General features: G+C 40.9%; 2 protein-coding genes across 5 annotated transcripts in view; both read right to left on the bottom strand.

The window, feature by feature from the left end:
• Positions 1-821: 821 nt before the first annotated feature.
• On the bottom strand, positions 822-9,678 carry lgmn (legumain). Its single transcript, XM_070841882.1, has 14 exons — positions 9,662-9,678; positions 9,196-9,358; positions 8,880-8,977; positions 6,928-7,009; positions 6,710-6,792; positions 6,534-6,609; positions 6,111-6,173; positions 5,894-5,960; positions 4,952-5,070; positions 4,090-4,179; positions 3,775-3,978; positions 3,429-3,599; positions 2,846-2,913; positions 822-1,327 (listed from the first exon to the last, which is right to left on the bottom strand). The coding sequence occupies exons 2-14, from the start codon at positions 9,334-9,336 to the stop codon at positions 1,285-1,287; spliced, it is 1,305 nt and encodes a 434-aa protein (XP_070697983.1). The 5' UTR covers positions 9,337-9,358; positions 9,662-9,678; the 3' UTR covers positions 822-1,284.
• A 1,453-nt stretch (positions 9,679-11,131) lies between these two features.
• The window catches only part of pcnx1 (pecanex 1), a 34,442-nt gene continuing 17,601 nt past the window's right edge, over positions 11,132-27,972 (bottom strand). The window contains exons 11-36 of one of the 4 annotated variants that reach the window (XM_070841864.1): positions 26,770-27,002; positions 25,765-25,918; positions 25,503-25,535; positions 24,324-24,495; positions 23,198-23,308; positions 22,897-22,988; positions 21,804-21,913; positions 21,333-21,438; positions 21,112-21,204; positions 20,795-20,945; positions 20,436-20,577; positions 19,930-20,107; positions 19,428-19,536; positions 18,902-19,031; positions 18,736-18,794; positions 18,261-18,476; positions 16,888-17,141; positions 16,555-16,785; positions 16,208-16,308; positions 15,863-16,013; positions 15,535-15,765; positions 15,165-15,439; positions 14,893-15,071; positions 14,006-14,301; positions 12,695-12,835; positions 11,132-12,426 (exon numbers count right to left, since the gene is read on the bottom strand). In XM_070841864.1, coding sequence (XP_070697965.1) covers positions 12,286-12,426; positions 12,695-12,835; positions 14,006-14,301; positions 14,893-15,071; positions 15,165-15,439; positions 15,535-15,765; positions 15,863-16,013; positions 16,208-16,308; positions 16,555-16,785; positions 16,888-17,141; positions 18,261-18,476; positions 18,736-18,794; positions 18,902-19,031; positions 19,428-19,536; positions 19,930-20,107; positions 20,436-20,577; positions 20,795-20,945; positions 21,112-21,204; positions 21,333-21,438; positions 21,804-21,913; positions 22,897-22,988; positions 23,198-23,308; positions 24,324-24,495; positions 25,503-25,535; positions 25,765-25,918; positions 26,770-27,002 — 4,089 coding nt within the window. In that variant the 3' untranslated portion in view covers positions 11,132-12,285. Of the gene's footprint in view, positions 12,427-12,694; positions 12,836-14,005; positions 14,437-14,892; positions 15,440-15,534; positions 15,766-15,862; positions 16,014-16,207; positions 16,309-16,554; positions 16,786-16,887; positions 17,142-18,260; positions 18,477-18,735; positions 18,795-18,901; positions 19,032-19,427; positions 19,537-19,929; positions 20,108-20,435; positions 20,578-20,794; positions 20,946-21,111; positions 21,205-21,332; positions 21,439-21,803; positions 21,914-22,896; positions 22,989-23,197; positions 23,309-24,323; positions 24,496-25,502; positions 25,536-25,764; positions 25,919-26,769; positions 27,003-27,972 lie in introns of all 4 variants that reach the window. The other 3 variants (XM_070841862.1, XM_070841863.1, XM_070841861.1) reach the window with 3 other exon arrangements.

Below are 27,972 nucleotides of genomic sequence, written 5' to 3'. Positions count from 1 at the left end.
ATAAAATCTCTTCTAAAAAATACTGAAACCAAGAATTTCACTAATTGAACATTTGACTTGATGATGGTGATAGAGAGGGTCTGTACCACAGGGTCTAGACATATTTAACTCCAAACCACAAATGTGAACCTCATGGTGGCGCTAGAGGGAAACTCAGGGGATCACCAGAGCCAGCAGGCTTCATCTTGAGGGTAATTTGAATGTAAAATCTGATTTCTATCCTTCCGATAGCTGTTGATATATTCCAGTCTGGACCAAAGTGATGGATTGGATTCAGTCAAATATCTCAACATGTATTCAGTGGACTGCCGAGAACTTCAAACTGTGAATATCATGTGTCTTTTTAATGTAGTTACACATTAGCTTAGATGTAATGAAGGCATCACACTGTACAAAGAGAAAGGAGAGAATATTTTTCTGTGAGCAAAGCCTGTTTCCCAGTTGGATCAAACACTAAATATGCTTAAACATTTTTAGAAGAGAAAGAAATATTCTGTAAAATGTGTCGGGTGTTAAAACAAGCCTGCAGGGAGGCCAAAATCCTCATAAAGCTGACGGTGGTTCATGGTAACAGAGGATGTGGTGGATTTAACTGTCTCTCAGATGGAGGAGGGCACACTTAAAAAGGTGTTTTGATTACAGGAAAATAGGCTTAAGTTGAATTATTTGGACATGAAACAAATCCTCTTCTGGAGGTAAGCTACTCTTAGTGTGTTAAGAATGTGAAATACTATCCCAAAAATTGTTATTTTGATATTAAGGAGTAATAAAAACATGCGCTGAATATCCACAGAGCTAAAAAACACTGGAAACATGAGTCATTGTTTGGTTGTTTTAGTCTGTCAGATTTATTTCAAGATCCCCGTGTTACAAAGTCTCTTGAGGTTCAAGGTTTTCTGGTATGTCCTTTACATGTCAAACAAACATTCATTCATGCCTCGCTGTCCATACCACAAATAAAGCTAAGAGCAAAACTAATTTACATGAATTCCATGTCATAGTTTTCTATTCTATGCCCTAAAACCAGTAAAAATATCATTCACATACTTTTCACAATGATGCAACTCATCACAAAAACAGGTTTAAAAATCCCTGGTAAAAATCAAAAAAACCATCCCATGTTTTTTTTAAAAAGAACGAAAGAAAAAGTGTTAGTGTGTTGATAAAACGATGACGTCAACTCCACATTGGATTGATTCTTAAGCAGTGCAAAAAGAAGTTCAGGCCGTCCCACACGGAGGAGGAGGTTCGATCTGAGACTTGGATGGATTTGTCGAAACCCATTTAGTTGATCTGAAGACACGCAGAGTCAATGGCGAACAGGATGCTGCAGAAAACAAAATACAGTTCGTTTTAGCTTCAAATAATTAAAAAAAAAAAAACGTGCACAGACCTTGGAACTTCAAATGTGTTACAACAAAGAGAAAAAAAAAAATCCCCACAGACATTCTTGAAGCCCAGGACGACTTCTTCAAATGGTTTCCTTTGTCTAACTTACAGTCAGAACCTAAAAGACACCCAGTTTCCTGTCTGGTATTACTTTTGGTAATAAGGGTTTAAAAAAAAAACAAAAAAAAAAAACAGACAATCCTTATATTTGAGAGGTGGAATAAGTTTGTTAATGTGTTTTCTAAAGAACAAACAGCAGTGATACTAGCCTTTTTCTATTAAACATACATATAGGCTTTTAAAATGTCATGTGTGCCAACAGTGTCAGTATTGTGGGTTTTAATGTTTAATGTCATTTCTAAACCTGGACCTTATTTTTTTTTTTAAATTTATTTATTTTTAATATTTTGGGTTTGAAATGACTGGAAGTCCTAAAATGTTTTGGAATTGGTCCAGTAGATCGCCTCAGCTGGCAGATGGTAATGAGCTATAATCGCTCTAACGTAATCCTTTGAAGCAACAGCACCCATTAAAGTACCTCCACTAAAAGTGCTTTTTTTTTTTTTTGCCACCAACAGGCTCAGATTGTTATTCTAAGTGTCTGACTGCATTTCACACAGGATCCCTACAAAGACAGACCTGTAAGATCCTTTTTGTTTTACCAGAAACAGCTTTTATGTCACCCTCTTCTAAGCCACCAGACTCCATTGACAAAAGCAGTAATTTTTCCTCACAGAACACAGGAGTGGCTGATGCTTACTGTTCTTGTCAGTGGAGTCTGGTGGCTTTGAAGAGTGTGATATAATAATTGTTTCTGGTTTAACAAAAAGGGATCTTACAGGTTAATCTATGTAAGAATAAGGTTGGCAATATTCTATAAGATTATTATCGTAAAAACTATGACAAAAATAACAATGTGTTGGTCCGTCTCCCAATACCGTCCCCAGCTTGTGTCTCTCAGACCAAAGCCCATTCATTCCTACTGAAGATTTAAATGACTGAAGAACAGGTCACAAAGATGCACTTTCATTAACATAAAAAGGCTCAGTAATTCCCTTAACAGCTGGCCACTGTGGTTTTTAACAAATGCTTCTAAAAAAGGACTATTTTCAGCTGTGGATTAATATGTGCTATCATGCATGTCTGGCAGCAGCAAACTAATGAGTTTTTAATCATTTTCGGACAACAAAGGACCTCTGTGACCTCAGGTTGTGGATGATTACATGTTTGTTCATTGTTAGTTCTGGTTCTTTTCACAGGATTTGCTGACAATAAGAAAAACAATGAATATCATCCGCCTCACCTTTAAAAGGACAAATAATTCTATATTCTATTGCCTCAAACTTTTAGGTAGTTTTATACAGATTAAATAAAAAAAGACGCACCCCAATCACATTACTTATTACCTCCTAATGTTGGATAAGAATCATAAATGTGAAAGAGAAGTGGACCGTACCTGTCTGTGGGGTATCCCCTCTCGCACAGGTTCACCAGAGCGTACAGATGTCTCAGAGCGTATTCATACTGAAACAAAAGACCACATCATGTGTCAGAAATGATTGTGATACTGACATGCTAATGACCAAAGTTTATTTCCCCTTGTTGTATTTGAAATATCAAAATAGTTCCAGAAAAAAAGGGAGCATTTTTCTCCCCTCAGAGCCCTCAGAGCTGCGTGGAAGTACCCAGGAAAGTACTGCTATTCATTTACTAAGAAGGATTTCTTGTTCCCCACAATGTTAGCTCTTTATTAGAGCTGGAAACGAAAAATGTACGAATTCAAGCTCGATCTGCACTGGCTGCTTGCGGTTAGCTTCTCTGGAGCAGAATCATCTGAATGCAAAGAGGTAATGAATGTAGGTCTGATGGTTACTGATGAGTATCATGTGAGACAGATCTGGCTTTTCCTCTTTTAAAGCAGAACCAGACTCTTGACATGTGAGTAAGTTAAAAATGTGACTCATCAACCAATACACTTTCTAAATATATAGGGGGGGGGGGCAGCCCTTGCAGATGATTCTTCCATCAGGCAGCTTTACCTCAGTTTTCTGCCAGTTGAAGCAGTTGTATTTGTAGTGCTTGACTGCAGCCTTGTAGCACTGATGCTGGGAGAGGTCGTCTTTCCCGTAGAGAACCTCCTCTGCCTTCAACTTGTTGCCGGTCACCCTCTCAACCACTCTGCGCATAGTCTCAGCCATCAGCTCCCTGACCTGAACAAACACACACACACATCTGTAACATGGGAACTGTCATGGTAAATGCTCAGTTTGTACAGTTGGCTCTTCCAGATAAATCTGATTTGCATAGTCATGCTTTGAAAATAACCCACAGAAGGGCTGAGACAGGCAGCGCACTGTGACACCAGATGGCTTCGTCAGTCTTTACCTTGAGGTGGGTGTTGATCTCCATCAGCAGCCCCCTTACAAGTCTGATATCATTGGAGGCCATCATCTTCCTCTTGAGGATGGCCAGAGGAACGTCGGGGCTCGGGGTCAGATCCAGATTTGCGACTGGCTGCATTGGAGGAGCCGGTTGGCTGTTTGCCTTGCGGCTACCCTGAAATGCCATAACCTTCATGTGGGCTAAAGTCTGTGAAGAAAGTAAGAAACTCAGGATAAGTAAATTATTTGTAAAAAATAAAAAATTCTCCAGCAACAAATATAGAAATTAATTATTTCATTCATTCATTCATACTCTCACCTTGTTTCCGAACTGCTGGACGTGGCTCGTGTTTGTGTTGCTCTTCACAATCTTGAACTGCTTCAGCAACGTTTCTTTCGTCAGGTCCTCCTGGAAGCATAATGAGACAAATAAACCCATCACAAACAGGACGGTCTCATAAAATAAGCAACAAAATATTTAGAGAAGTAATCTGTAATAACTTTTTTTTCTGAAACAACACACTGACAGTGTGGTTGGTACTTATTTGTGCTATTTTCTGCTGCTGAGGTTTAAGCTTCTATTTATGAATTCTTGTGTATTGCAGGCCCACAGGTGCTGATACAGTCTGTGAAAACCAACTAGGTCTCATTCTGCTGGTTAAAAGCAAAAGACTGTGTCTGCTGTTGGAAACATTCACCACTTCCTCTTCCTGTCCCGGTCTTTTTCACACCAGATGTTTGGAGCAGCAAATAAATCTTTTATGATCTTAATATAGTCGCTATTGGACAGTTATACACAATAACAACAAAGGGACTATACAGTTATGACACTGGTTAAATAATATATAAACGAAATCAAACATAATATTCTCTGTCTGATTGAAACAGAGCAGGCCGGAGCCAATGCTTATTGTACCTACCCATAATACTTGCTATTGCTTTTGTCAACAGCAAAATTGTAAATTCTACTTAATGCTAATACTCACTGAAAATTAGCCAAACAACTTAAACTATTATTTCTTTGCATGTAAAATATTGAATGTAAAGCGGTTGAAGTGTTGAGAGCTGAAAAACGGGAAATGTATTGTACTTGTCACTAAATTTTCATAATTCTAACAAGCTTGAAAATGTTGTATGACAAAATGCAGTGGTTGAAATACAGCAGGGGAAACATCACCCACCACATCAGAGTCTTCCATCCAGTTAACGCTGTACAAGTCTCCCAGGTATGTATCCCTCTTGCTGTCGTAGTAGCAGGCGTAAGAGGACTCATGAGAGTTGGCCGCTGTGGTGGCGTACACTGAAAAACCCGAGATGTTCTCTCGTCACGCTGAGTCACAATTTGGTAGAAAATTACATTTTTCTAGTATGCAGACATAAACATGACTCATGTGTCTGCTCGACAGAATCATTTCAAAAACACCTGAAGCTCTTGAGAACAGTTAGTCAACTCACTCAGAGTTAAATCTAAGTTAAAGAGTGTATATGTTTCAGAAAACAAACTGCTGCTTCACAGTTGGACTTTGGATACCAGTGATTTAGACCACAGTGTGGAAAAACTCTTTGGTTTAACACAATAAAACCAGAACCATGATCGTGCCCTGTTACGTTTTTAATCACATGAGGCCAAGCACATGACGGAGAGACGAGGTTCACAAGCCATAATGCTGAGCCCAGCGTTTTGCTAGATACAAAAAAGGGACTAAGGGAGCGCATTCATGACTATGGGTGATTACAGCAATGCCACATGATCACATGGTCAACTGCAAGCGTCGACGGTTCAATTCAGCTAGTGACTTTTGTGTCATGTCGTACCCCTCTATCAAATAAAAGCTAAAAAAATAATTCTAAAAAAAAAAAAGGACCAATAGTTAAAAACGCAGTGCTGACTTCAGTCCAGACATAACAGAGGATGTTAAAAAATGTAGAAAAAAAGCTTTAAAAAAAAAAAAAGCAGTTTTAAATTCAAATGTTGGCCAAGTGAAATGGTCACGAGGAAAAGTCAAGTTCATGTTGTCAGATGTTAACGTAGTTCATCGATGACACTTCCTATTGATCGCTGCAGCATCGTTATCTCTTGGTTTTCCTGGAAAGTGATTCTGACGAGGTAAAGGTCAACTCACCGTCAATGTCAGCAGGCAGGTGGTCCATCATTGACCCAGATTCACATGCCTCAATGTAGAACACCATCTGTGGGGAAAAAAAACCAACCAAAAACAAGTTTTATGATCTGATACTCCAGCCATCACCACCTGATCGGACGATGATGTAACACATGTAAGCACATATAGATTGGGGGAAAAACAACAACAAAAAGCACAGCAGTATGTTGCTACATACCCTTTTGTACTTCTTATTCTCGTGCATATAGTTAATGGTTGCTTGGAGGTCTTCAACATGGAGCTGTAAAGAAAGAAAGAGGACAATAATTACTTTTCATCCAACAGGCTCAGAGTTGATAAATCACAATGTTACACTGGTGCTTTGTGCATCTGATGGAATGTGGAAAGTATGTACAGACACATGCAAGCAGGGTATGACACCCAACAAACTGGTATTAAATGTCTGATCAGATCTTTAGTCTGGTTTATTTATTCTTTATCCACATCAGTTTCTAACAATACAAGTTGAACAACGTAAGAACAGATAGTTACATTTGTTTTATAGTTAAGAACTAGCTTATATGTTTGGTGCAGTGAGCTCATGAGTAGAGCAGGAAGTGAAAAAAACCCCCAAAAAAAAAAAAAAAAAAAAACAGCTCACCTCATCATTGGGAAAGGCCAGAATACCAGGCGCCCCGTGGTCGGTGAAGTACACAAACACATGATCATTGGGACCACTGCCAAGACAAAGAACAGAGAAAAAGAAAAATCTTGATAAACCAGATGTTGTGCTGCTCTGGTGTCTGGTATCATCTCTTGTTGAATCCTATCACTTGCCTTTTCACCACTTTTCCAGAGCCACCTTTAACATTTGCAGAGTCACCTTTTAGCACTGCCAGGAAGTTTTCTGGGGTCACATCCTGCAGGAAGACAGCCGCTCAGTGTTTGCTGTAAACATCACAGTCTCTTCAAACTGTTTAAATGTCAAGAGCACTGAAAAATAAGTAATCAAGAGCTTTGATTTGCACTCTCATATAAATATTTGGTGCTCTCACATCCCCGGTGTAGTCTTTAGGAACTCCTTTGTACACGTCTGTGCCATTGGGCCTGTTGATCAATATCCCAGGGGTGGGGTTTCTGGAAACAAAAATATGATTCAGCTTAGGAGCGTAAGAGGAAGTGCAAATGGCTGACAAAGCACTTAACATGGTGACAGGGCAACACGTGAATGATTCACTGATCAGATGACAGCTCCACTTCAGGTTTTTACACCTTTCACTACAGAATCATTTACTGTAACTTTCAACAAGGACTGCCAGTAATTCATGTAGAACTGAAACAATTTCTTTATTTTTTCTGTCATTGTAAACTGAAAATGTTTGGGCTCAGGCTCGACAAAGCCGCTACAGACATTTTTTTTTTTTTGACATTTTGTAGACCAAACAATTAATCAAGAAAATAATTGACAGATCAATCAATAATGACTACAGCTGTTCATCTCTAAATTCACGATCATCACTTCATCACATGAAGCATTATTTTGCATGAAATCAACGAATGAATTCAGTGAAAAAGTTTCTGTTATTAAGTGGCCACTAATTTGTATGTGTGGAAAATCATGCAAGCTGCTAAAATGTTAGTTGCAGCTCTAGTTAGCATGCACAGTTTTCGGTCTAAAGCCTACATATAATTAATAATTTCGTGTATTTGAGCAGGTTTATATGAATACAAGACAGGTTTAAATTCAATTAGGCAAAATTAGAAAAAATACATGACTGACAGCAAGTTAATCGGTCCATCTGGGCCAATAAATGACCAGTGGACTTGCCCAAGTCGATGTGTATTATTGTGTGTCAGTGTGTAAGAGTGATCCTGAGTCTGACTGAAACTGATGGATCTTCTTTCACCACTGCTCTTCTCTCCAGTCACCATGTCAGTAATGTAACTCCAAGTCAAAGTCCTGAAGGAGCACTAAAATTAGTTCCTTGTGACTCCTCTCAGTGAGTCCTTAAACTGCCTGTTAGTGCTGCTACTACTGCTGACAATGAACCACACAGGGCCGACATATCACAGTCACATGAGAAAACCAACAACAGCTTACAGACAGGCCTGTGAATGATTATTTCCATTATTAATATTCATTATTATTAACCTTCTAATTTTTTTCTAAATTAATCGTTTGGTCAATAAAAATAGAGAAAAATGCCCATCACAGTTTCCTGGAGCACAAGATTGGAGTGTCTTCTCTCTACAGTTGAGTCATATTATTGATTAATTGTAGCTTATTTTTTTAACCAGAACTTACAGCATTTGGATCACATAAAAAAAAGCACATGAAAAGTGAGGTGTGTCAGATTTGAATAGCTTGAGGCTGTTATTTTGGTGTTGGATACATATATAATCAATATTTATGAGTATTGGATCTGACTTGGCATTGGCAGGTCAAAAGAATTCGATCAGGACTTCCCCAGATGGAGCCATCAAATAATTGGCAAAAAATAAAACAATTACCAAAATAGTTGCAGATCAATTTCCTGTTGGTCAACTTATCGATTAACAACCAATATTTTATGCAAAATATACTGTGCAGTTTACATAAATGTATTAGACGCTTTAAAATGCTATGACCCGATCAAAAGTCCATTAGCATTATTGATTAAGTAAAGTGCTTAGTTTTTTACAGCACCTCAAAACACACTGTTGAAGGCAGCATGGGATGCTTGAAGAGTAATATGGCAGGTTATCAATCAGCAAAGTTAGTGATTAAAATCTTGTAATTTCACTTTTACTTAAAACATGCAATGTGATATGCAAACAAAGGTCTTTAAAACTGAATTCTTTTGAGCAATATCGCATTTAGGAACAGTGTGCAATACGACCGAGGCTGACGGGAAGGATGACAGTCTACAATGAACACAGTGAAACTACAGTGAGCTTTTTGGGGAAGAAGAAGTTTCTGCACAACAAAGATAAGAAACTCTGCACAGAAACAAGAATGTTAACTCACTCCTCGTTCTCTGCCAAGTCATCGTACATCATAACCACAATCTGGTCATCTGGGATGCCATTCCTGTGGACAATCTGATAGGCATGGCAAGCATCTGCCTGAGAGACAGAAAAAGCAATAAATATGAAGTCAGCTGCACATTTTAACAGGCTGGAAAAACTCAGGGAGAGCATGCATTATAAAGAGGAAGTGGCTTATCAGAGGGTGGTGTTGACCTAATGTGGATTATATCACTAAACGCACAGTGTTCGCACAGTTTACACTTGAAAAAGTTGTGGCAGCAGTTTCAGGTATTTTCCCTGTTTCCACCTCTCACCTGGTGTCTGTAGTTGTACCAGCCATTGGAGCCAGCTACGATAACCACCCAGTGTTTCCCACTGTCTGGATCCTCGGTGGGAAACGACTTCACCAGCCCGAGAGTCAGGCCGAGCAGGACGAGGAAGACTGACCGACACATGTCCTCTGCCTCTGGGGGAGCCCTGTATGGACGGCAGAGGATCTTATCATGGAAGTCACTAGTGGAAATAAGATGCCGTTGTTTGTTTTGGACTGCGAGGTTGCATCAAACAACAGCTGGATAAAACAGAGAATCACACAAACACGCCACCTGACTGCCAGGATGTCACGTGATGATGATATTCGCTGTCGGGAACTAGCTAGTAGCACAACAAGCTAGCGATGCGATTGACTTTTTAAACAGCAAAGAAAAAGCGTCAAAGACATTAAAAATACTCCACATGAATCCGAGCGGAATTAAAAACAGACAAAGACCCATTTTTTACCTTTCTTAGTTGTTGTTGTTGTGTGAAGCAGACGGCGGTGAAGTGACTGAGTGAATATCCTCATCGGGAGTCGATGGGATATTTATACGTCACGACGGGAAAAACTGTCGCTAGGTGCTCTACCGCGGCAGCCAATCAGAGGGCTCCGGGGGCGGGGCTTCAGTGTAAACAGTCATGTGACTGCAGGGTGAAACAGCGTGTGTGAGCTCATCGGTTTTCTGGGTAAAGTCAAAACAGGATCAATAACATTTGTCTTATCACATCTGGGAGAAAACAAAAAATCAAAGGTTTATTTATTTAATAATGTATCTACCATTCACTTACATTAGGCTTACAAGTGTTTTTACTTCATTTTACTTAACTATTTCAGTTGTAGGCTATTGCATGCAGTTCATCCAGAAAATATTAGATTAGATAGACTTTATTGATCCCCCACAGGGCAAAATTTACAAAAAGCAAGAAAGAAAGCATAGATGACCAAGTAAAATAAAGCATGCTTCCTGTTCTTTTATAAGTTACTGAGGAAAAGTGAAAGACATGAATTTCTTTTTGCTCTCTTTCATGTTTGGAAATGTGTGTAACTGAACTCTCTCTGTCCTTCAAACACTTCAGATTCATTTCAGATGTTAAAAGATTTTCATTTTACATGAGTGATTGCGTAGATTAATCATCAAGTTACAATGAAAATCACCCATTTTTCAAGTATAGGAGCATATTCACACACACACACACACACACACAAGCATTTTCCAAACTTTCAAGACTTCCTGCTACCAGTTACATTGATGTATAAACGTTTTCATCCAAACCAGTGGTGGAATATTACTAGTAAGTACATTTACTCAAGTCCTGCACGTGAGTACATATTGATAGTACTTGTGCTTGAGTATTTCAGTTCTCTGTTAATTTATACTTGCACTACAATGCATCTCAGAGGGAAATATTGTACGTTTTACTGGACATTATTTTACTTTTTATATGAAACTGTAACTTGAGTTCAGATCATTTAAATCGTGAGATGCAAAAATCAGGAACAATACATGATGTAAAAAATAGTTTTAAAACAGATTGATGTCAGAATATGTACCACATATGTGCATGCCCTCTGATTTCTCAAAACCTCAGATTCTTCACACACAAATAGTGTGGCACCAATTTTGCAGCATGTTGCACAAGGTGTTATAATCTATTAAAGCAGTCACGGTAAAAAAAAAAACATGTCATATGATTCCTATGGCTCACTCTGCTATAAAAAAAGTATTTTGAACTGCAGCAGGTAACCCATAAAATTCCCCGCCACTTCACTGCACCTGCTAATCACAAGTTCCATTTTAAACTTTGCTTCTCACCCCTGTAGATGGCTGTGGTTAATGTGTACTGCTGTGGATTTCTTAGAATTTAGTCTGTTAAACTCCAAAAATAATATGAGAACTGAATAAAAATCAAACACAAACAATCACAAGAGGCGTATTAAAGATGTCAGCAATAAATCAAACTTTTATTTCTCAATATAGAAAAGAATTAAGTTAAATAGTGAAACAGTCCATCAAAAATTCGGCATCTTGTTTTCAACCAATGGTCCTTAATACATTAACCTTTGTCCCAAAATGAAAAAAAGGAAGATGTAACAAAGTGTAAATACCATGTTCACAGTAATAAATATTGAAAACAAAATCTTTTATACATTGACATTATATATATATATATTTGTGTAAATATATATATGTATATAGATATAATCATATACAGTAAAAAGTTATTTTCAAGTTTATCAAACATAAAATAGTAAAATAAAAATGGCTGAAAACAGAATGACGATTGCATTTTTTTCATTCCCAAGGCATCGGTAACCATGGCCATTCAGAGTCTGTAATAAATAATGTGATATTATCTAAAGAGTGTAGTGCATCGCTGTAAATTAAAAAACAAAACAAAAAATTATAGTGCAAGTTCTTTTTTTCTTTGCGCAAAGTTATCTTGTTAATTTCAAAGTAATCCAAACGGAATGACAACAATGAAACAGAGGAGTTTGTTGAGCGCAGCACCGTCAAGTCTCAGACTTCAGTCCGCTTTGCACCACAACTCTCTCTGTAGTCTTGGCAGCGGAAAAAAAAAAGCTTTCACATGTATGAAACCATGGCAGATACTCAATAACAGGCTTATTTTGGCAAATTATTTAAAGACAATCAAAACACCAACAAAAAAAAATCTCCACATGCTCTTTTACACTCAGCTCTGTCAGAATTGCCAACGAAATAGTCGATGAAATGCATAGAAATTAATTACCAGTAGCGAGAACTAACTTAACTTAAGGGTTGTTTACTGTCATGCAGCATTTCTGAGACGCAAAGCAAGGCAGATACTGTGGATGAGTATCGATGCAGTAAAGGATCTGGGATGAACGTATGCTCTGCCTCTGCTTGCACTTTTCCCTGGCTTCCTTTCCCCCTCAGTGATAAGGAACAGGGGAGGGGGGAGAGCTCCCTTTTCCTGTTTGTCTGCAAGCTCCTGCGTCTTGCTGAAAGCCAGGGAGGTCTGGCTTCGTCTTCACACAAGCATGTGTGTGTGTGTGTGTGTGTGTGTGTGTGTGTGTGTGTGTGTGTGTGTGTGTGTGCTTGCTTTTCTCAAACCTCTGCCCCCAACTCAATGACTCCACTCTCAATAACGGGCACTAGCTTATCTTCCACCTGTACCAGCAGGATGGTCTTGTCGATATGGGAGCGATTAGCTGGGTCTCGGCTACAAGGCACCCACCGGTGAATCACCTGCAGAGGGCAACAGAGGAGGCAGCGTCCAATCAAATTTATGATGCGTTTATTACAGAGCAAGTAGGTCACAGAGGGTGTTACAGGCCAAGAAATAGGACACAAAAGTACAAACAAGATAATCAAAGCAAAAATCATGTTTATAGCATAAGAGGTCAGAGAGAGAGTGTGTGTGTGTGTGTGTGTGTGTGTGTGAGCTGAGTGTGCATTATAAGTTAAGGTGAACCTGTTTACATCGATGTGTTAACAGCTGGCGATAAAGACTTACATGTCCTTCCATGCCCTCTAAGGGGCTCCAGTCCCTCCAGCAGGTCCGTCCTGCCCTCAGTCTCATCGTCTCATCAGGCCACTGAAGCTCCTTCCGCTTCGATAAGTTGATGTTCTCGAGCACATGACTGGTGTCCACAATCTGAGGGACATCACAGAAGCACAAGAATACAATTTACATTACAGCAGGACCGAGAGTCAATACTCAAAGGCTCATTCAGACCTGGCAGTAACATGTGTCTTGGGTTATTCGATGACAAAGAGCTGTCGACATTATGACGCATGGTAATGACAGGTCTGAACAGGTTAAGAGGTATAAAATGTCCCTGCTTTAATTCCTAAGAAAGACCTTTGCTGCATGTCATACCACTATCTCTCTCCATTTCTGTATTGATCTCCACTGTTAACCACATTATAAAGACAACATGATATAATAATGATAACAGTTAGATGTTGTTCTCTGCTTTTCTGGAAAAAAAGAGAGCAGAAAAGGGCAGCAGAATACAGTGAAAGTTCTGCTTCTTATGCTAAATGAGTATTAATGTAATTAAAGAGTTTTAAGTGGGATGACATGCTCTAAAAATGGCCTATATTTAACTTATATGCATAACCAGCCTAAGAGTCCACAGCCACGCTAGCAGCTCTCTTGGCTGTACTTGAGCTGAAAGCTGACAACAGCATGCTAACGTGCTCACAATGAGAAGTCAGGGGATCAGCAAAGTTGATAGGTTACATCATCTGGGGATTGCGGATATCAGCACCAATTTTTGTGGGAATACATCCAATAATTACTGAAATGTTTGAGTCTGGACCAAAGTGGCGTTTCGACAGACGGACATCGTCCTCGATATCGTTGAAGCTGCTAGTGTGGCTAAAAATGTAAGTGCTCCTACAACTGTAACAGCGTTTATGTTAATTTGTACACTTTTTTCATTAGTTTAGTTCTTCTAGCTCATTTGTTGACTGAGTGTATTTTAATCATTGAAATCATTAAATTAAATGAGCAAAACTATTTTTAAAAAGTTTTTACTATGCCTTAACAGCTATTTTGAGGTCTCAGTGCTTTTAATGTTTTGTGGGTCTGACTACTAGTGGGCTAAAGACTCAAGACAAGCAGGTTAAAGTGGTAAACATGACTGTGGAAACAGAATAAAGGCAACTGAAGGAGAAACGCTAAAAGCTCACTGGCACAGTTTTCTATTTGTTGATGACAACAACAGATTAGATGTGTGACACTCAGACTGTGCCAGTGATCTTTTTGTTCTCAGGAGGCGATTTCATTACAACTTATTTTCATATAATAATTACAAACCTGCACTCTGTAGGAGATGTCATCTCTACGCACGGTGGAGATGGTGGGGTTGTGCTGCTGCGGGTGATGATGATGGTGATGGTGCTGGCTGAGGGGATCGGTCACCGTGCTGCACAGGCCGTCGTTGCCCAGGAGGCCTACCAGCGTGTGGCGCTTGCAGGGGGGGATGCTGTGGCTGGAGAGGGAGGCGGAGGGGCCGGCGGGGTCAGAGGTGGAGCCCAGCCGGAGCTGCAGGGAGGTGGGGAGTGTGCGCAGAGACAGCTGGCTGGTGGAGGAACGTCGGCAGGGCTCCAGACCTGTGGTGGAGGTGCGCAGGGAGGAGTGACGGCTGCTGCTGTAGCGGTAAGAGGATGACTGGCTGGCAACAGAGGCTCGGGCAGGAGAGTGGCGTACCAAACCCGACTGAACAGACTGGGAACTCTGACTGGTGCCTGAACACAGGGAGGTCAGATGTGGAATTAAAGGAGTTCTCCTCTGACTGAGAGTTGCAATCTTCTAAAATTTGGACTTTGGAGACCTTAAGAGGTCTCCAAAGAGGACCTTAAGGATGGTAAAACGGATGCAGCAGAGGCTGAGATATCCTGGGTTTCAGTTCCTAGTATGGGCCAAGCTCCAAAAACGCCTGATCCTACATTTCCCATAGTGCTATGTTTTTTCTAAAACATACACACCACGTAATTTCCAAGTATTCAATTTTGAACATTTTCCTCTTGAGACACTGTGGTTTGTAGATGCAAGTTTACTTACTGCAAAATTCAAAATATAAGTATATCTTAGTTCATGTCATGCCCCAGTGAAAAGTAAACCTACATTTAGTTTAACAGAACTCAAAAGATTAATTTGTCGTAGTGTTAGTATTAGCGACTGTCAGGTACAGCAGTTCTCACCCAGAGCATGCGGCTGGTACGAGTGGGAGGGGGCAGATCCAGAGGTCCCACCCTGTGACACTGAGCTCTGCTGAGAGTCGCCCCCCGTCCCGTTCCCACTGCCGCAGGACAACCCCCCTGCATCTGAATCCTCGATATTCCCTCCACTGTTACAGCCAGCACCACAGCCTTTCCGTAACCTGCAAAAGTATAAATATCTTCCATTAACAAACACTAACCACTTGGTTTGTGTGTTTACGAGCACCACATCGAGTGACACAACAGCAACAAACCTGTGCCAGGTGCTGACTACAAAGTTTCGGATGTTCCCGATGCTAATAGGGCCTCCCAGGATGTGTCCGAGCTGGGGGTGTGAGTTGCAGTAGGAGGTGGTCAGCGGAGATACATAGATGGGATATCCGATGGGCTGGTCACAGGAGGAATTGATCATGTTTCGCAGAGCCTGTTTGGCGTTCTGAATGCTTCCCCGCTCTGGGTTTCTGTTTCTCAGGAACACCAACTCCTGCTGCTGCCCTGCCCAAAGGCCTCGGACACATTCTTTATTCACCTGCAGCACAAGAGGTTGACCCACTAAGTATTGTGTCATGAGAAACAGCAACAATCGAGGAGTCAAACACTAATTTTAATCTGTTGAGTTTTTACCTTGATGACACGGAAGCTGAGGTATCGTCTGTTGAGCATAATGATTTTGTACTCGTTGGTTCCTTCGTCGAGGACGTGGCGCAGGGCGAGGAGCGACGGGGCGTTGGACAGCACGGCACTCCTCCAGGCTGGGTCGCCCTCGTGAGCGATGACCAGGTTCTGCTGGTGAGAGGATATGGCCTCGAAAAGAACTGCAGGCTCATCATACTCATCGGGGGACGTGAAGTGGTCCTGAAAAAAAAAGCGCAACATTTTGTTGGAGATCAAACGTCAGAACGAGAACAGCAGCTTCATTAGCACTGACAACATGACCCCTGCGGCGTCCCACCTGGTGTAATTTGAGAGACATTCGGATTCCAGGCACCACAACTTTCCTGAGCAGTTCCATGTCTGCGAAAATCCACTCATCTCGGACTGAAGAAATGCGGAAGTCTCCTTTAAATAATGCATGAAGTCCATAAAGGAAAGACTCCAGATTGCTGTGATGGAAAGAAGAGGTTGGGTATATATAGTTTGCTCATTAGTAGTTTTAAAAAACAGTTAATCCAGAAAATACAGGAAGAAAGAAAGAAAGCAAGCATGAATGACCAAGTGAATCCGTTTCATGTCTACTTGTTTGGAAATGCACATAAGTGAACACCTTAACTTAGGATGATAAAGATTACTAAATAACCTGGACATATGATGGGCTGCTGTTCCCAGAGCTCTCCTTCCCAGCACACACAGGCCGAAGCAGAGCAGCACCAGAGCTGAATCTTTCTCACTGTCCAGCGGCTACAAACAAAGCGGAGACAAGTGAGATGTATGAACCTCAAATTCCATTTGGTGCCAACGTTTACCTACAAATCTTAACAGTATTATGAATATATATGTTCCTGTCTTTCTTCAGTTGATAAGTCATGTCCTCTGGCAATGAACAACAATTGCAGCATCCTTAGGGAGGCGACATGATGCATCATTTCTATAAGTTTGATTCAAATCTTGAGACAGACAAAGAGAAAAGTGATAATCCAGCATTACCTTGGCCCTTCTAGAGTTGCAGTACTGGATCCAGCCCAGGTAGACTCCACAGAAACTGTCCCTGGAGATGCCTGCGAGTCGATGGTCGTAGTCCTCGTCGATGTTGGGATTGAAGGTGGGATCCAGGTCCACGTAGTTCCTCTCTCCACATGCCCTTAGGCCATCTTTCATGGTCTCATTAGCCAGCCACTCTTCCAGTTTGGGCGAAGCAATCACATAGTAGATGATACCCTGAGACCCAGAAAGAATGATATGGAAATCATATGGAAATAATAGACGATGTGGTTAAAGAGTTACACCATCTTTTTAAAAGTCCAGCTACAGCACACTAACCTTGACATAATAGGTGGTCAGGATGCGTCGTAGATCGAACACCTGCAGCATGGAGGCGGCGCTGTTGTCGGTGATGCTGTAGCCCTCCAGCACGTATTTAGTGACCAGCACCTCCCAGGCCAGCCAGCGCTGTCCAAACGCAGCATTAAAGGACAGGATGTGAGGGAGGTGGCCCGGCTCGCAGCAACAGCAGCCCTCGTCTTCCTCTACCCCCTCAGTGATGGCCTCCACTTCCCTCTGCTGACAGTAAGTTCCTGTGGAGGGAAATATCAACAAATTCATGTAGACAGAATACTGAACACAACAAGAGTCAGATCGAGCCATATGTGGAGACTCCAGGTTACTTCTGTTAACTGTACAGCAACTACGACAACTGGCAAATTCAGAGAAAATCTAAATTTCCCACTGACCCGTCTGAATCTGACATATATAGACTTGTTTAATACTAGTGTTGGAAAAAAGATAAAAAGGTAGTTTCTGACATTGTAAAAGCTAGATTATATTTTCAACAGCTGAGAAGGCCCTGTGATTGACTAGTTTACTCTGCCTCTCGGCCAGTGTCAGCTGGGACTGGCTCCAGCCAACCCGACACCCTACAATAAGCGGTTTAGATAATGGACGGGTGGAAGGACAGCTGAGAAGTTGCTGACAGACTAACGATGATGGGTCACGCTCTGAGGAGTTCTGTAAAACATTCAGTGTGTCAAATACTGTCTCAGCAGGTATGTTGTATAGCACCAACACTGTTGGCTGAAGTCATGCTGATAAAGCATGCTCAGGTGTGTTTGACAGGAAGATAAAGCACGAACTTATAAGCTGGAATACTCATGTCACGCTGGGTAACTGGTTAAGGAGGAGGAAGTTGTTCTAAAATATCCAGACCAAGGTCAAGAGGTCTGCAAATAATTTGGTGGTTTTGTTTAATCTGCTTGGAAAAACAAGTGGTCAAGTTTTACTAAATCTGTACAAATATTAGTTTGGAGACTAAAGTTGTCAAGCATATGGACTTGAATGACTTAAGTAAAACCACATACATCAAGAGCCAGTTGCACCAATTGTTTGTAAATTAGATTCAATCTTTAATAACATACAGTGAGTGTTTACTAAATGGAGATTAGGAGACCATACAAACTAGTTGATATGTAGTTCTTACTAAAAACGTACACCCAGTAATCGCCAGGTGTAACTGTTAAGTAGCTACTGACAAAGCTAATGTTAGCTTGCCGCCTGCCCCATGACACCTGTAGCATTTCCTGAATATTTTACCTACATATTTGACACGTGTTCATTAGTTACACAGAAAACTCCAGTGGGAACTCGAGACACATTTGTTACCACTTTCTTCTGTCTGTGCCAAACATGAACTTAATCACCTCTGAACTCCAGCCCTCTGAGCTGAAAGGTGACCAGGCCGTTGCCGATCTCGATGAGATGCACCAGAGCGTTCAGGTAGTCGGAGGCCAGGATGAAGCAATCTCCGGTGCTGAAGTTGCCCCATCGGCCCAGGAGTAGGTCTCCGCACAGGCTGTGCTGCAGAGAGCGGGTAAGGTGTTCATAGAAGATGGAGTTCAAATTGTTGTCATCGGAGCCTGAGGAGGAACAGGAGAATGATGAAAAAAGACAGATTAGTAAAACACACAGTACTGTATTTTATCTTTAGTCAATGATCACTGTAATAGACTGAGGATTCAAAGTGGTTTCTTGTACAATTACACTTGTTCTTATACCTACAGACGTCTTACTACCCAAAGGAAATGAAGAATTTCTACTTAAACAAGTCTATCAGTGTGGAGAGCAGCTGTATCAGATACTTTGTGCTACCAAAATAAATGCCCTGTATGCCCTCACCTGGATTTCTGTCCAGCTGAGACGCCAGCCGTGTGTTAGAGTGATCCACTCTCTTAGTGCTGCAAAAAAAGAAAGACTGAAAATCACAAACTTCCGAAGCATATTCAAAGAGACAGTAGTAGATTCGGACATAGAATACTGTTTTAAAAACATCTTTCTCCCCTACTTGTAGTCTCTCTCCCAGAACTTGACGGGACGGACATAGGAGGTGATGAAGATGGCACTGCCCAGGAAGGGGTTGAGGGGAGTGGAGAAGACTGCTGACACTACAGCCTGGACAAACAGCATGGCCGAGTCTGGACGCAATCAGGTCAAGGATCACTTGAGAAACATGTATGATTAGCTATCTGTAGAATCTGCTGTCCATGTGTTAAAGATGACCTGAATAAAATATCACACATATAGATAATAAGCCACAAAAGGGTTTCTAATGTTTTGCCCACCCGTTTTCATAAATGAGGGGGACGATAACACAACATTAAAAAACACATGCCAACACGGGGCAGTCAAATCAAACCACGGCCTCAAAAATGATAATAATTTTGAGTCAACAGTATCAAACAAAGAATTCTCAGCTTCACAAAAGACAGGATTTACAGCAGTGCCACTGTGGTACAGGCCTACCAAAGGCGCTGGTGACTCAGTGTGCAGTATACCGTTTGTGTTGATAAAAGACATCAGTGAAAGGATACGAGGCACAGCAAAGGGCTGAGCAAAGGCGTGGAAGGCTGAGCCCCATGTGATCTGCCAGGGGGCGATGTAGGTGTAGACAAAGTGCAGCTTGTAGAACAGCTCCCACATCTATGAAAAAAAAAAAAAAAAGTAAAAAGAAACAATACATCAAAAGGAAAATGCAGAGAACGTCAGTGTAGATAGCTGATGAGCAGCCGCATATAGCTTTAACAACAAAATCCTGTGTGACAAATATACTGGTTTACTTTTCCCTGACCGGTACAAAAGTAACTCATATTAGATTACATCAAATATATGCATCATGTATCTTGTAAGAATCACAACAGTATAAGTTGTATCAATCAAATAATCTTTATTTATACAGTGCCAATTCATAAGAGTTATCTCAAGACGCTTTCCATAAAGAGCAGGTCTAGACCAAACTCCTTCATGAAGAGGGAGACCCAAAAATGAAGGATTCAAGAATCATCTCACGCACATCTCATCACATATTTCTCTCACCTTGCTGAAAACGATGGACATGAGGAAGAGGTCGAGCAGCAGCGTCTCAGACAGATGGCGGTAGTCGAAGGTGAAGAAGAGGACGGTGAAGAGGATCGTCACATACTGGTAGGTGGGACTGCTGTAGGAGGAACGAAGCAGCTTCAGGCCTGCTATCGTGATCATCAGAGCGCCGACCCTGGAGGACATTTTAGATCAGTGTGTGGTCAAACACAAGTTTGTAAGTGGTAACACTGGATGGTAAATATAAAGCTGGAGCCAGCAGCCAGTTAGCTTAGCATAGAGGCTGGAAGCAGGGCAACAGCTATCAGCTAGTTTTTTTGTTTTTTTTTTAAGTTTTGGGCTTATAAAACTATGATGTAACAATCACATGAAGTATACAGTGTGCACAAAGTGTGCAGATGGAAAAAACCCATCCACCTTCACAGAACACATTAAAGTTGTAAACATTTGAGAAAATACAACAATATGATACAAATATGTTGGAAAATAGTACAAATTCTCACTCTGTGTCGAGTCTCTTTGGACTGGCGAGCTCTCTGGCACTGCCACTGAGCTCATTAAGGATGACGAGCGGGTAGAGAACGTTCTTTTCCACAAACAGCAGCCACACGTGGAGCTTCTCAAACCACATCACATGAGCCGCATCTGATGAGAGAGACAGGCGAAGTTTGGAGAAATTCAATAACTGTCCGTGTAGTCAACATCATGTTGAGATACAGTATCGTTAAAGCAGACAGAACTATACAGAAGAGTATTATACAGGTATATAAGTATTATATGTTCATAATCATCAGATTTCTGGTATCAGCACTTAAGGTATGATTTGTTGTTTTGGTATCTACATGTGATCCAGTTTACTTACCCCTGACTTCAAACTGATAGTACTCCTTTGTTTTGAGAAGAGGGTGAGAGAAGCAGTACCATGGCAGCTGCTTACGGACTTGTGGCAGCAGGTAGTGGGTGAGCAACCCCACCGTCCCCAACAGTGCATACAGGACATAACTGAGGAAAGGCTGAGGGAACACAGAGACAGTGGAGATAAACCATTAGTGAGTATCTGTCTGCATGCACTAACACCACCCCCAAAAATCTGTCAAATCATATGACACCATGTATGCAGCTGTTTGCAGTGTTTGTAAAAATGTGTCATTTTTTTTGTTGTGAAAATATTTCCTGTACCTGCAGTGCAATAAACACTGTGCTGACGTGGATGGCGAAATAGAGAACAGCGATGACGACACAGACGATCAGGTCAGATTGCAGACGCTCATTCTGTGCATTCAAGAAAACACATTGGAAAATCAGAAACAAAATAATGGATATTATCAAATGACAATCCTAGTTCCAGTACAATTACCCAGTCATAGCTTTAATTAGGTAAATGATGAAGGTCAACTCACCACCGAGGCCCTAAGCTTCTCAGGTAGAGGGTCTTGCACTTCTGCCAGAGGGTCCTCTGGGTTCTTGTCTTTTAAATTGGGTAAAATCTTGGACTGAATCAGCGAGCTACAAAGAAAGAAGCAAAAGCATGAGCTGGATTAAATACTCTGAATCTGGTGGCGGTGATTTATCTCAGAGAGAATGCATAATCGCTACACTGCCAACCATTGTGTGAAGCAGTTTCACGTTAAAAGAGACACAGTTCATTCATTCTTTCTCACAGATACGGGTCAAGCAGGTAATGGAAAATACTTTTGATAATCTGTTTTCGCCCATTTATGTGCCAGATGGGTGAGTTCACCACATGTGACCATCAGTGCCAGAACTTTTATGCGAGGCAAATATTTGAGCGTTACTTTGATATCTATTTCTCTGAGTCACCGCAACTCAGGTTCGGAGGGAAGGTTTGTTGTGCAAGGCGGTGAACTTACATGAGGACAGAGGGGTCGCTGCTTTGCCTGCTCAGGTGGTAGGACACTGCCACCAAGAGGCCGCAGAACACAGAGAATAAAACGGGGATGTGATGAGGCTCCCAGGTCTCCTGAAACACAGAGAATGACGAAATTCTGATATATTGAATATTTTAATTTTACGTTTTTCCACCAGCTATAACAAATGTAGGAGTTTTTCATGCTGATGTGTTGGAACATGGTTAGTCTAAACAATCACTGTATAAATTCACACATTAAAAATGGACAAAAAGGCCTCATAAATATTGTACAAACAGCCACGCTAGCGGCCAGCCCACCACTTTGGCCCAGACTAAAATAGCTCAAAAACTATATTAGATAGACGGCCATGAAAGTCACACAGACACACATTCCTGTCCCCCTAAGAATGAGTTGTGACAATTTTGGTGATCTCTTAACTTTTAATGTGGCTCCATCATCAGGTCAACATTTTAATTTGTTCAAATATTCTGATTTATGACCAAACTAAGGATATTCCCACCAGCATCAGTACTTCTATTTTAGTGCTATAAGTTAATCATAGCATGCTAACACCCTCAAATAAGATGGTGAACACAGCAAATATCATAACTGCTAAAAATGAGCATGTGCAGACTCCTAATCATGTTCATATTTTATTTGGTGGTTTCTACACCTTGTATAGAACAGTTTGAATAGCAGAGTTTTTGTTTACATCCATAGTACAGAAAGTTATATTAAAGCAAATATTGCTGGTTGTAGATTATAAAATCAAATCCAACAGGTTGAAATGGTTGGTGTCATTCAAAAGAACAGAAAACAAAGTGAGTTAAAAGACAAATAAAACAAATTCTCTACCAAGAATGTTTCTTGGTAACAAGTTCCTCCTACATCATTAAAGCAGTAATAATGAAGGTGTTTTGGTGGGTGTTAAACATGTTATTTTTTAATGTTGCTATGTAATGTAGAGGTCTTATCACATTGAAATTTGGAACGGGAGTGGTGGTTGTACATTTTCTGTCATAAGATTACTTTAATATTACAGTTACATAATGCTTAGTTAATTATATTGCATCTTAGTTGGCTTTGCTCTCACCTTCAGAGCTCCGTAGCAGAAGCCATAAAGCAGAGCGACGGTGACGATGCTGCGCAGGATGCTGTAGAGTGCAGACAGAAGGCTTGTACAGGCTGAAGAGAGCACAGAGAGGATGTCAGCAATGAGACAACTCAACCCGACAGGCACCAGGCCAGGCAGAATGCAAATCAGCACTTTGGCCTCTTCTGACGCCTGCCATATCATAATATATAAGGCGAGAGCGTATGGCCTGTCTGTTGTTTCATTCTGTAGAGGTCAAAGTCACCCCTGCTGAGACGCTGCACGCTTAGGAGTCACTCACCATTGCCCCCGAACACATGGATGTCCAGCTGTTCGAAGATGTACATGACGAATGTGTTGACTTGTGGCAGCAGCCCCACGAAGAAGATGATGGGAAAACAAAGAGTAAAGACTGCAGGGACACACGCGCACGCACACACACACACACACACACACACACACACACACACACACATACAAGGTGTCAGTAATATGACAAAGCAAAACACTGATTTTTATTCGTTTTCCATATACATCAAGTTTAAGATCATGCAGATGACAATGACTTGGTATCGGTGACCGTGAGCTACAAATGTTATTGGTTCGTGTTGGTGCACAGCTGCATGTCTCCAGGGCAACTGCAGCAATTAATGTCAATCGTGAAAGGTGGTTTTCAATACTCTCAAAGCAAACAGTCATTGCTTTTAGTAGAAAGAGTATGCCTCATATATATATTGCACTTTCCGACCATTTTACTGAAAGCACCTCTAATCTTGTAACCGGAGAACAATTTCTCTTGTGTTAAAGTGTAGGACTGGAGTCTCTCGTGTGTTTTCCTATCTATAACTGATAACCTGAGCATTTGGTACATCTCCAGCCAAACTACAATGTTAATGTTCCATTAATCCTAGACCTGTTTTTTTTATCAACATTATGATATTTTTATTGGTTTCTGACTCAGACAAAATCATTCATGCCTTCATCTTTTCCAGCATTAATTATTATAACTGCCTAAGTGGCAGAACCTGTTCCTGTTGCAGTCAGAGTCTTAACAGGAAATTAATAGAAATATCACATAACCACAATTTTAGCTATTTTGTATTGACTTACTTTTTTCATTACTTTTAAGGAACTTCACAGTCTTCAAGCATGAATCTGTGAGCTTTTGTGCCCATATGTACCCACACACAAAACCCTGCCATCCATCCCAAAGTCTGGGAAAGACTTCCCGTTCAAAATTGCTACCACACTGCTTCTCTTTGAGTTTCTACTAAAAACATTTGTAAATTTGCATTTATGGCTTACCTCATCATTCTCTTTTAATTTCTTTGTATTGTCCTGATCATTTATCTCATTTTATTATTTTGCACTTTATAATTTTGTTTTGAAAAAACTATATAATAAATACCACAGGGGTGTATACTTACCAATAACAAGGTCCCTGGCAGAGGCGAGTACCAGAGAGCTGGTAAGTGCGACACCATACAGGGTGAAGCGGGATGAAGTGGTCCTCAGACTACCATAGTGAAGCAGCCAAATGAGGGCACAGCACAAGCAGAAGTAGACTGGCCGGCTGTATGCTATGATACGATTATGGCCCTGCAGGGACAAGGGTATGATGATAATAATTGATTTACTGTAGAAACTGGGATTAGCATGTCTTCAAGTGCAATTCATGTATGTTAATGATACTGCCAGAATTATGGAGTCAGTTCCCACTAACACAACAAATGTGTGCCCTCATGATACAGCGTGGATAAAACAGTATCACAACAAATAACATGAACTGCACAACTCAAAAATAAAATCATCCTAACAAGAATTACTCCAATAGAAAGAATTTATTCAGTGGTATCAGTGTCATATGAGCCCCGGGGACAATGACACAGGTATAAACAGAAATAGCATCAAGTGTAAGCTTTCACAAGAGAGGGAGAATGTGCGTCTGCAGTGTGCAGGTTTCAACCCATGAGGCTATGAGCTGCCCTGCTTTTTCACCATAGGGACTGCTGACAGTTTACGCACCAACAATCAGATTAAGTAGACCAGGTTTGCTCGAAATGTGTCAGCATTGTTGGGAAAAACGAAGGTAAGAAGTCCTTGTGGTGAGATGAGGTGAGGGAAAAGGGGGACGACACGAGGGGAAGAGGAGGGAAAAGAGGGAGAGGCAGGGAGATACAGACAAAGGAGCGAGAGAGCGAGCTGTGGTCTAAACTCTGGCCAGCTATTTAAAGCTTGTGCCTGCAGCTGAGTAGGAACTGCATTAATAAAAGACGCTGTTTTAGAGCAGGCTACTGACACAAGGGAGGGAGGAACACACAAGACTCACAAGGGAAAAGCAACATAATTTTCAAGCACCAAAACAGAAAGAGAAAATAAATACTGAATCATAACTATAGATCATATTATATTATATCATCTTTATGTCTATTCCTATGGCCATATTGTTTTCTGTTTGTTTTTTTATGCATTCCTGACCTTTGGTTGTTCACTATCCATGAATTTAATCATCACCACACCAAATATGAGCATCAACTTGAAGCCCAAAACTTTACTGACCCAAAAGTATCAGAATGAAAAATGATTTCTGAGCAATAATTACTTACATGTCGAGGGGAGGAGGAGTCTGGCTGAACACTCTGGGAAGAAACAAAGACAGAGGGGAATTCACTCATGTAATAATGTAATAGTAGGTAAAACATTAAATTATTTTTGAGCATCAAGAACTCTCTTTAAAGTACACCAAACGTTGACAAAACGGTATCATGTGTTTCAGCACTGCAATAAAGAATTCAATTGCGTCTTTGTAACAATGGTTCTGTTTTAGGCTGAGTCTAACAATGTTGTGCTGTAAAGTCAAATATTCACCTTTAGTAAGGAATACTGGCAACTTGCAATGACGAGGCAGAACTGAAAGACCCAGATGTCAGTGAAGAAGCCGTGGACCAGCAGCACAGAACCCAGGAAGGCCACCAGGACAGCGAGCACTATGGCCAGCACGTTCTCTAAAACCTCACGGTTCCTGTAACAAGACGGAGAAAAGTCAGCCCACCAGTAATGAATACAGTCTTAAAATCTGTTGTGTTTCACTTGGAGATGTGGTCTTTCTTCTTGGCTAGTGAGGAGCCTCAGAGCTTTGAATAAGCAGTAGGCCAGACAAGACTGAGTGACTGAGTGGCTCCCACATAAAAGAGAATTACAGTAATCAAGACAAGAAGAGATAAAAGCATGGTCACCAAATCCCTTAACAAGTGGAGATAACGACATGGGTGTTTACCATTTACATTGTGGAGTCTTTAGCTGCAGAAAGCTTATCAAGGTATCCAGCATTTAACATCAACAAGGCAATTGAGTAGACAACATGGATTAAGTTTTAGTGGAAGGTGGCAATGCATATCAGTATCAACTGCACATAGCCTAACAATACAGAGAGGCGTTACATTTTCTGAATTTTAATCAGTACATACTCCTGTATTATTAGTCTAAATGATAAATTGGGGTTCATGCAGAAAACAGTCAGGTAAGATCAAACAAGATCAGATAATTTGCTGATTATGTCCAAGAGAAAGGAAAACTGAGGTCAAAGTAGTGATGCGCATCATCTTCTAACTTTCTAATTGCAAGTACTGTGTGTTTGTTGGTTGTGGTGTGTCATTGATTGTCAACACAGACACCAAACACCACAGAAGACACACAATGATAATAGCCAATAATGAGTTTTCACACAACCTTCCACTTTTTCTGGTGTAACATAATCGCAACACATAATTTACAAAGAAGTTTCTCTCCTGTGTCACCCGGGGGCACCTACGCATGAAACTGCCTTATGCTTTGTAAAAATGTACCTAAAAATGATGACAGCAGCTGCCTTACCTGTCAAATAGTGCCAGCAGGGTAAGCCGGTCAAAGTGCAGGCCGACCCACAGGAACGGCAGAAGCCACAAGCGGTAGTACTGCCTGGTTTTGCCGGCGGCAGCGGTGGCTGCAGGGTCTTCTTGTCCCAGCGGTGCATCCTGGAGCTCCGGGCTCAGATCTCCATCCTGCTGCTCCAGCAGCTCTGGGTCCATCGTCAGCAAACGGTTCAGTCGGATCTGAGGGAGGGAGATCTGTCCCGCGGTCAGCCAAACTTATTTATGCTGCATTTTGACCAATGATGCTACTAAAAGGTTTCACAACAGTGATTTTAACAGAACAATAAACAGATGTAGAAAAAGATAGCGATGCAACAGTTAATTCAGTTAACAGCTAAACAGCTAAAAAATACAGCATTAAAATTATGTCCTTTCTCTAAATTCCAATGACAGCATTTGATTTTGGCTGTTACACAGGATAAAGACTGTACCACAATCACCCCACCCACTCCCAGCCATCTGGATTTGTGCAGATGGCTGGGAATGGGTTAAAAAGTCAGCAGCAGATGACTAAAGACATCCTTCTTGCTCATATAGAACATATAAGTTAGATAAGTACAAAAGCACCAGGGTGTAAAAAAACTGTTCAGGAGCCAACTGGTAGCCAGAGAAGTGATTTTAAAATTGGTGTAATATGATTTGTTTTTGGCCTGAAGCTACAAGGAAGGTCAAGGAAAGAAAGAGAGGTACAACGGCTGACACAAACTGGTGATCGTGGAAAACAGACATGCAGAACAGAATTGATAGGATTTGTCTCTGTGTGTCCAATGTGTCAGTCCTCTCTTAAATTCCAACCAAAATAATCTTAATTGGCATGACAGATCAGAAAGCTACAATACCATGGCAGTAAGAAAATTAACACTGACAGGTAATTAACAATAAATACTCAATAATATGCAAATGTCATATTGTACCTGTATCAATACTCTTAAATACAATATAATAAAAGGAGTTAACACTATAAATATGTTTGCACATGTAACCATTCAAAAACATTTACCAAAGAGCTTGTCTCTCTTAGTGTATGTTAACAGTCAACATATTTTAATAGTTAATATCACACACAGACTTTCTGCTCCACTAGACAGGGCTGTTTCTGAGGGAAAGTGACATAAATTAACAGCCAGGCCTCCCTGGGTAGTTAGTAGTTAGTTAGTTACGGTCA

This window comes from Pempheris klunzingeri, chromosome 13 (assembly GCF_042242105.1).
Source record: "Pempheris klunzingeri isolate RE-2024b chromosome 13, fPemKlu1.hap1, whole genome shotgun sequence".
Taxonomy (NCBI): Eukaryota; Metazoa; Chordata; class Actinopteri; order Acropomatiformes; family Pempheridae; genus Pempheris; species Pempheris klunzingeri.
This window is presented reverse-complemented; position numbering and strand designations above follow the sequence as displayed.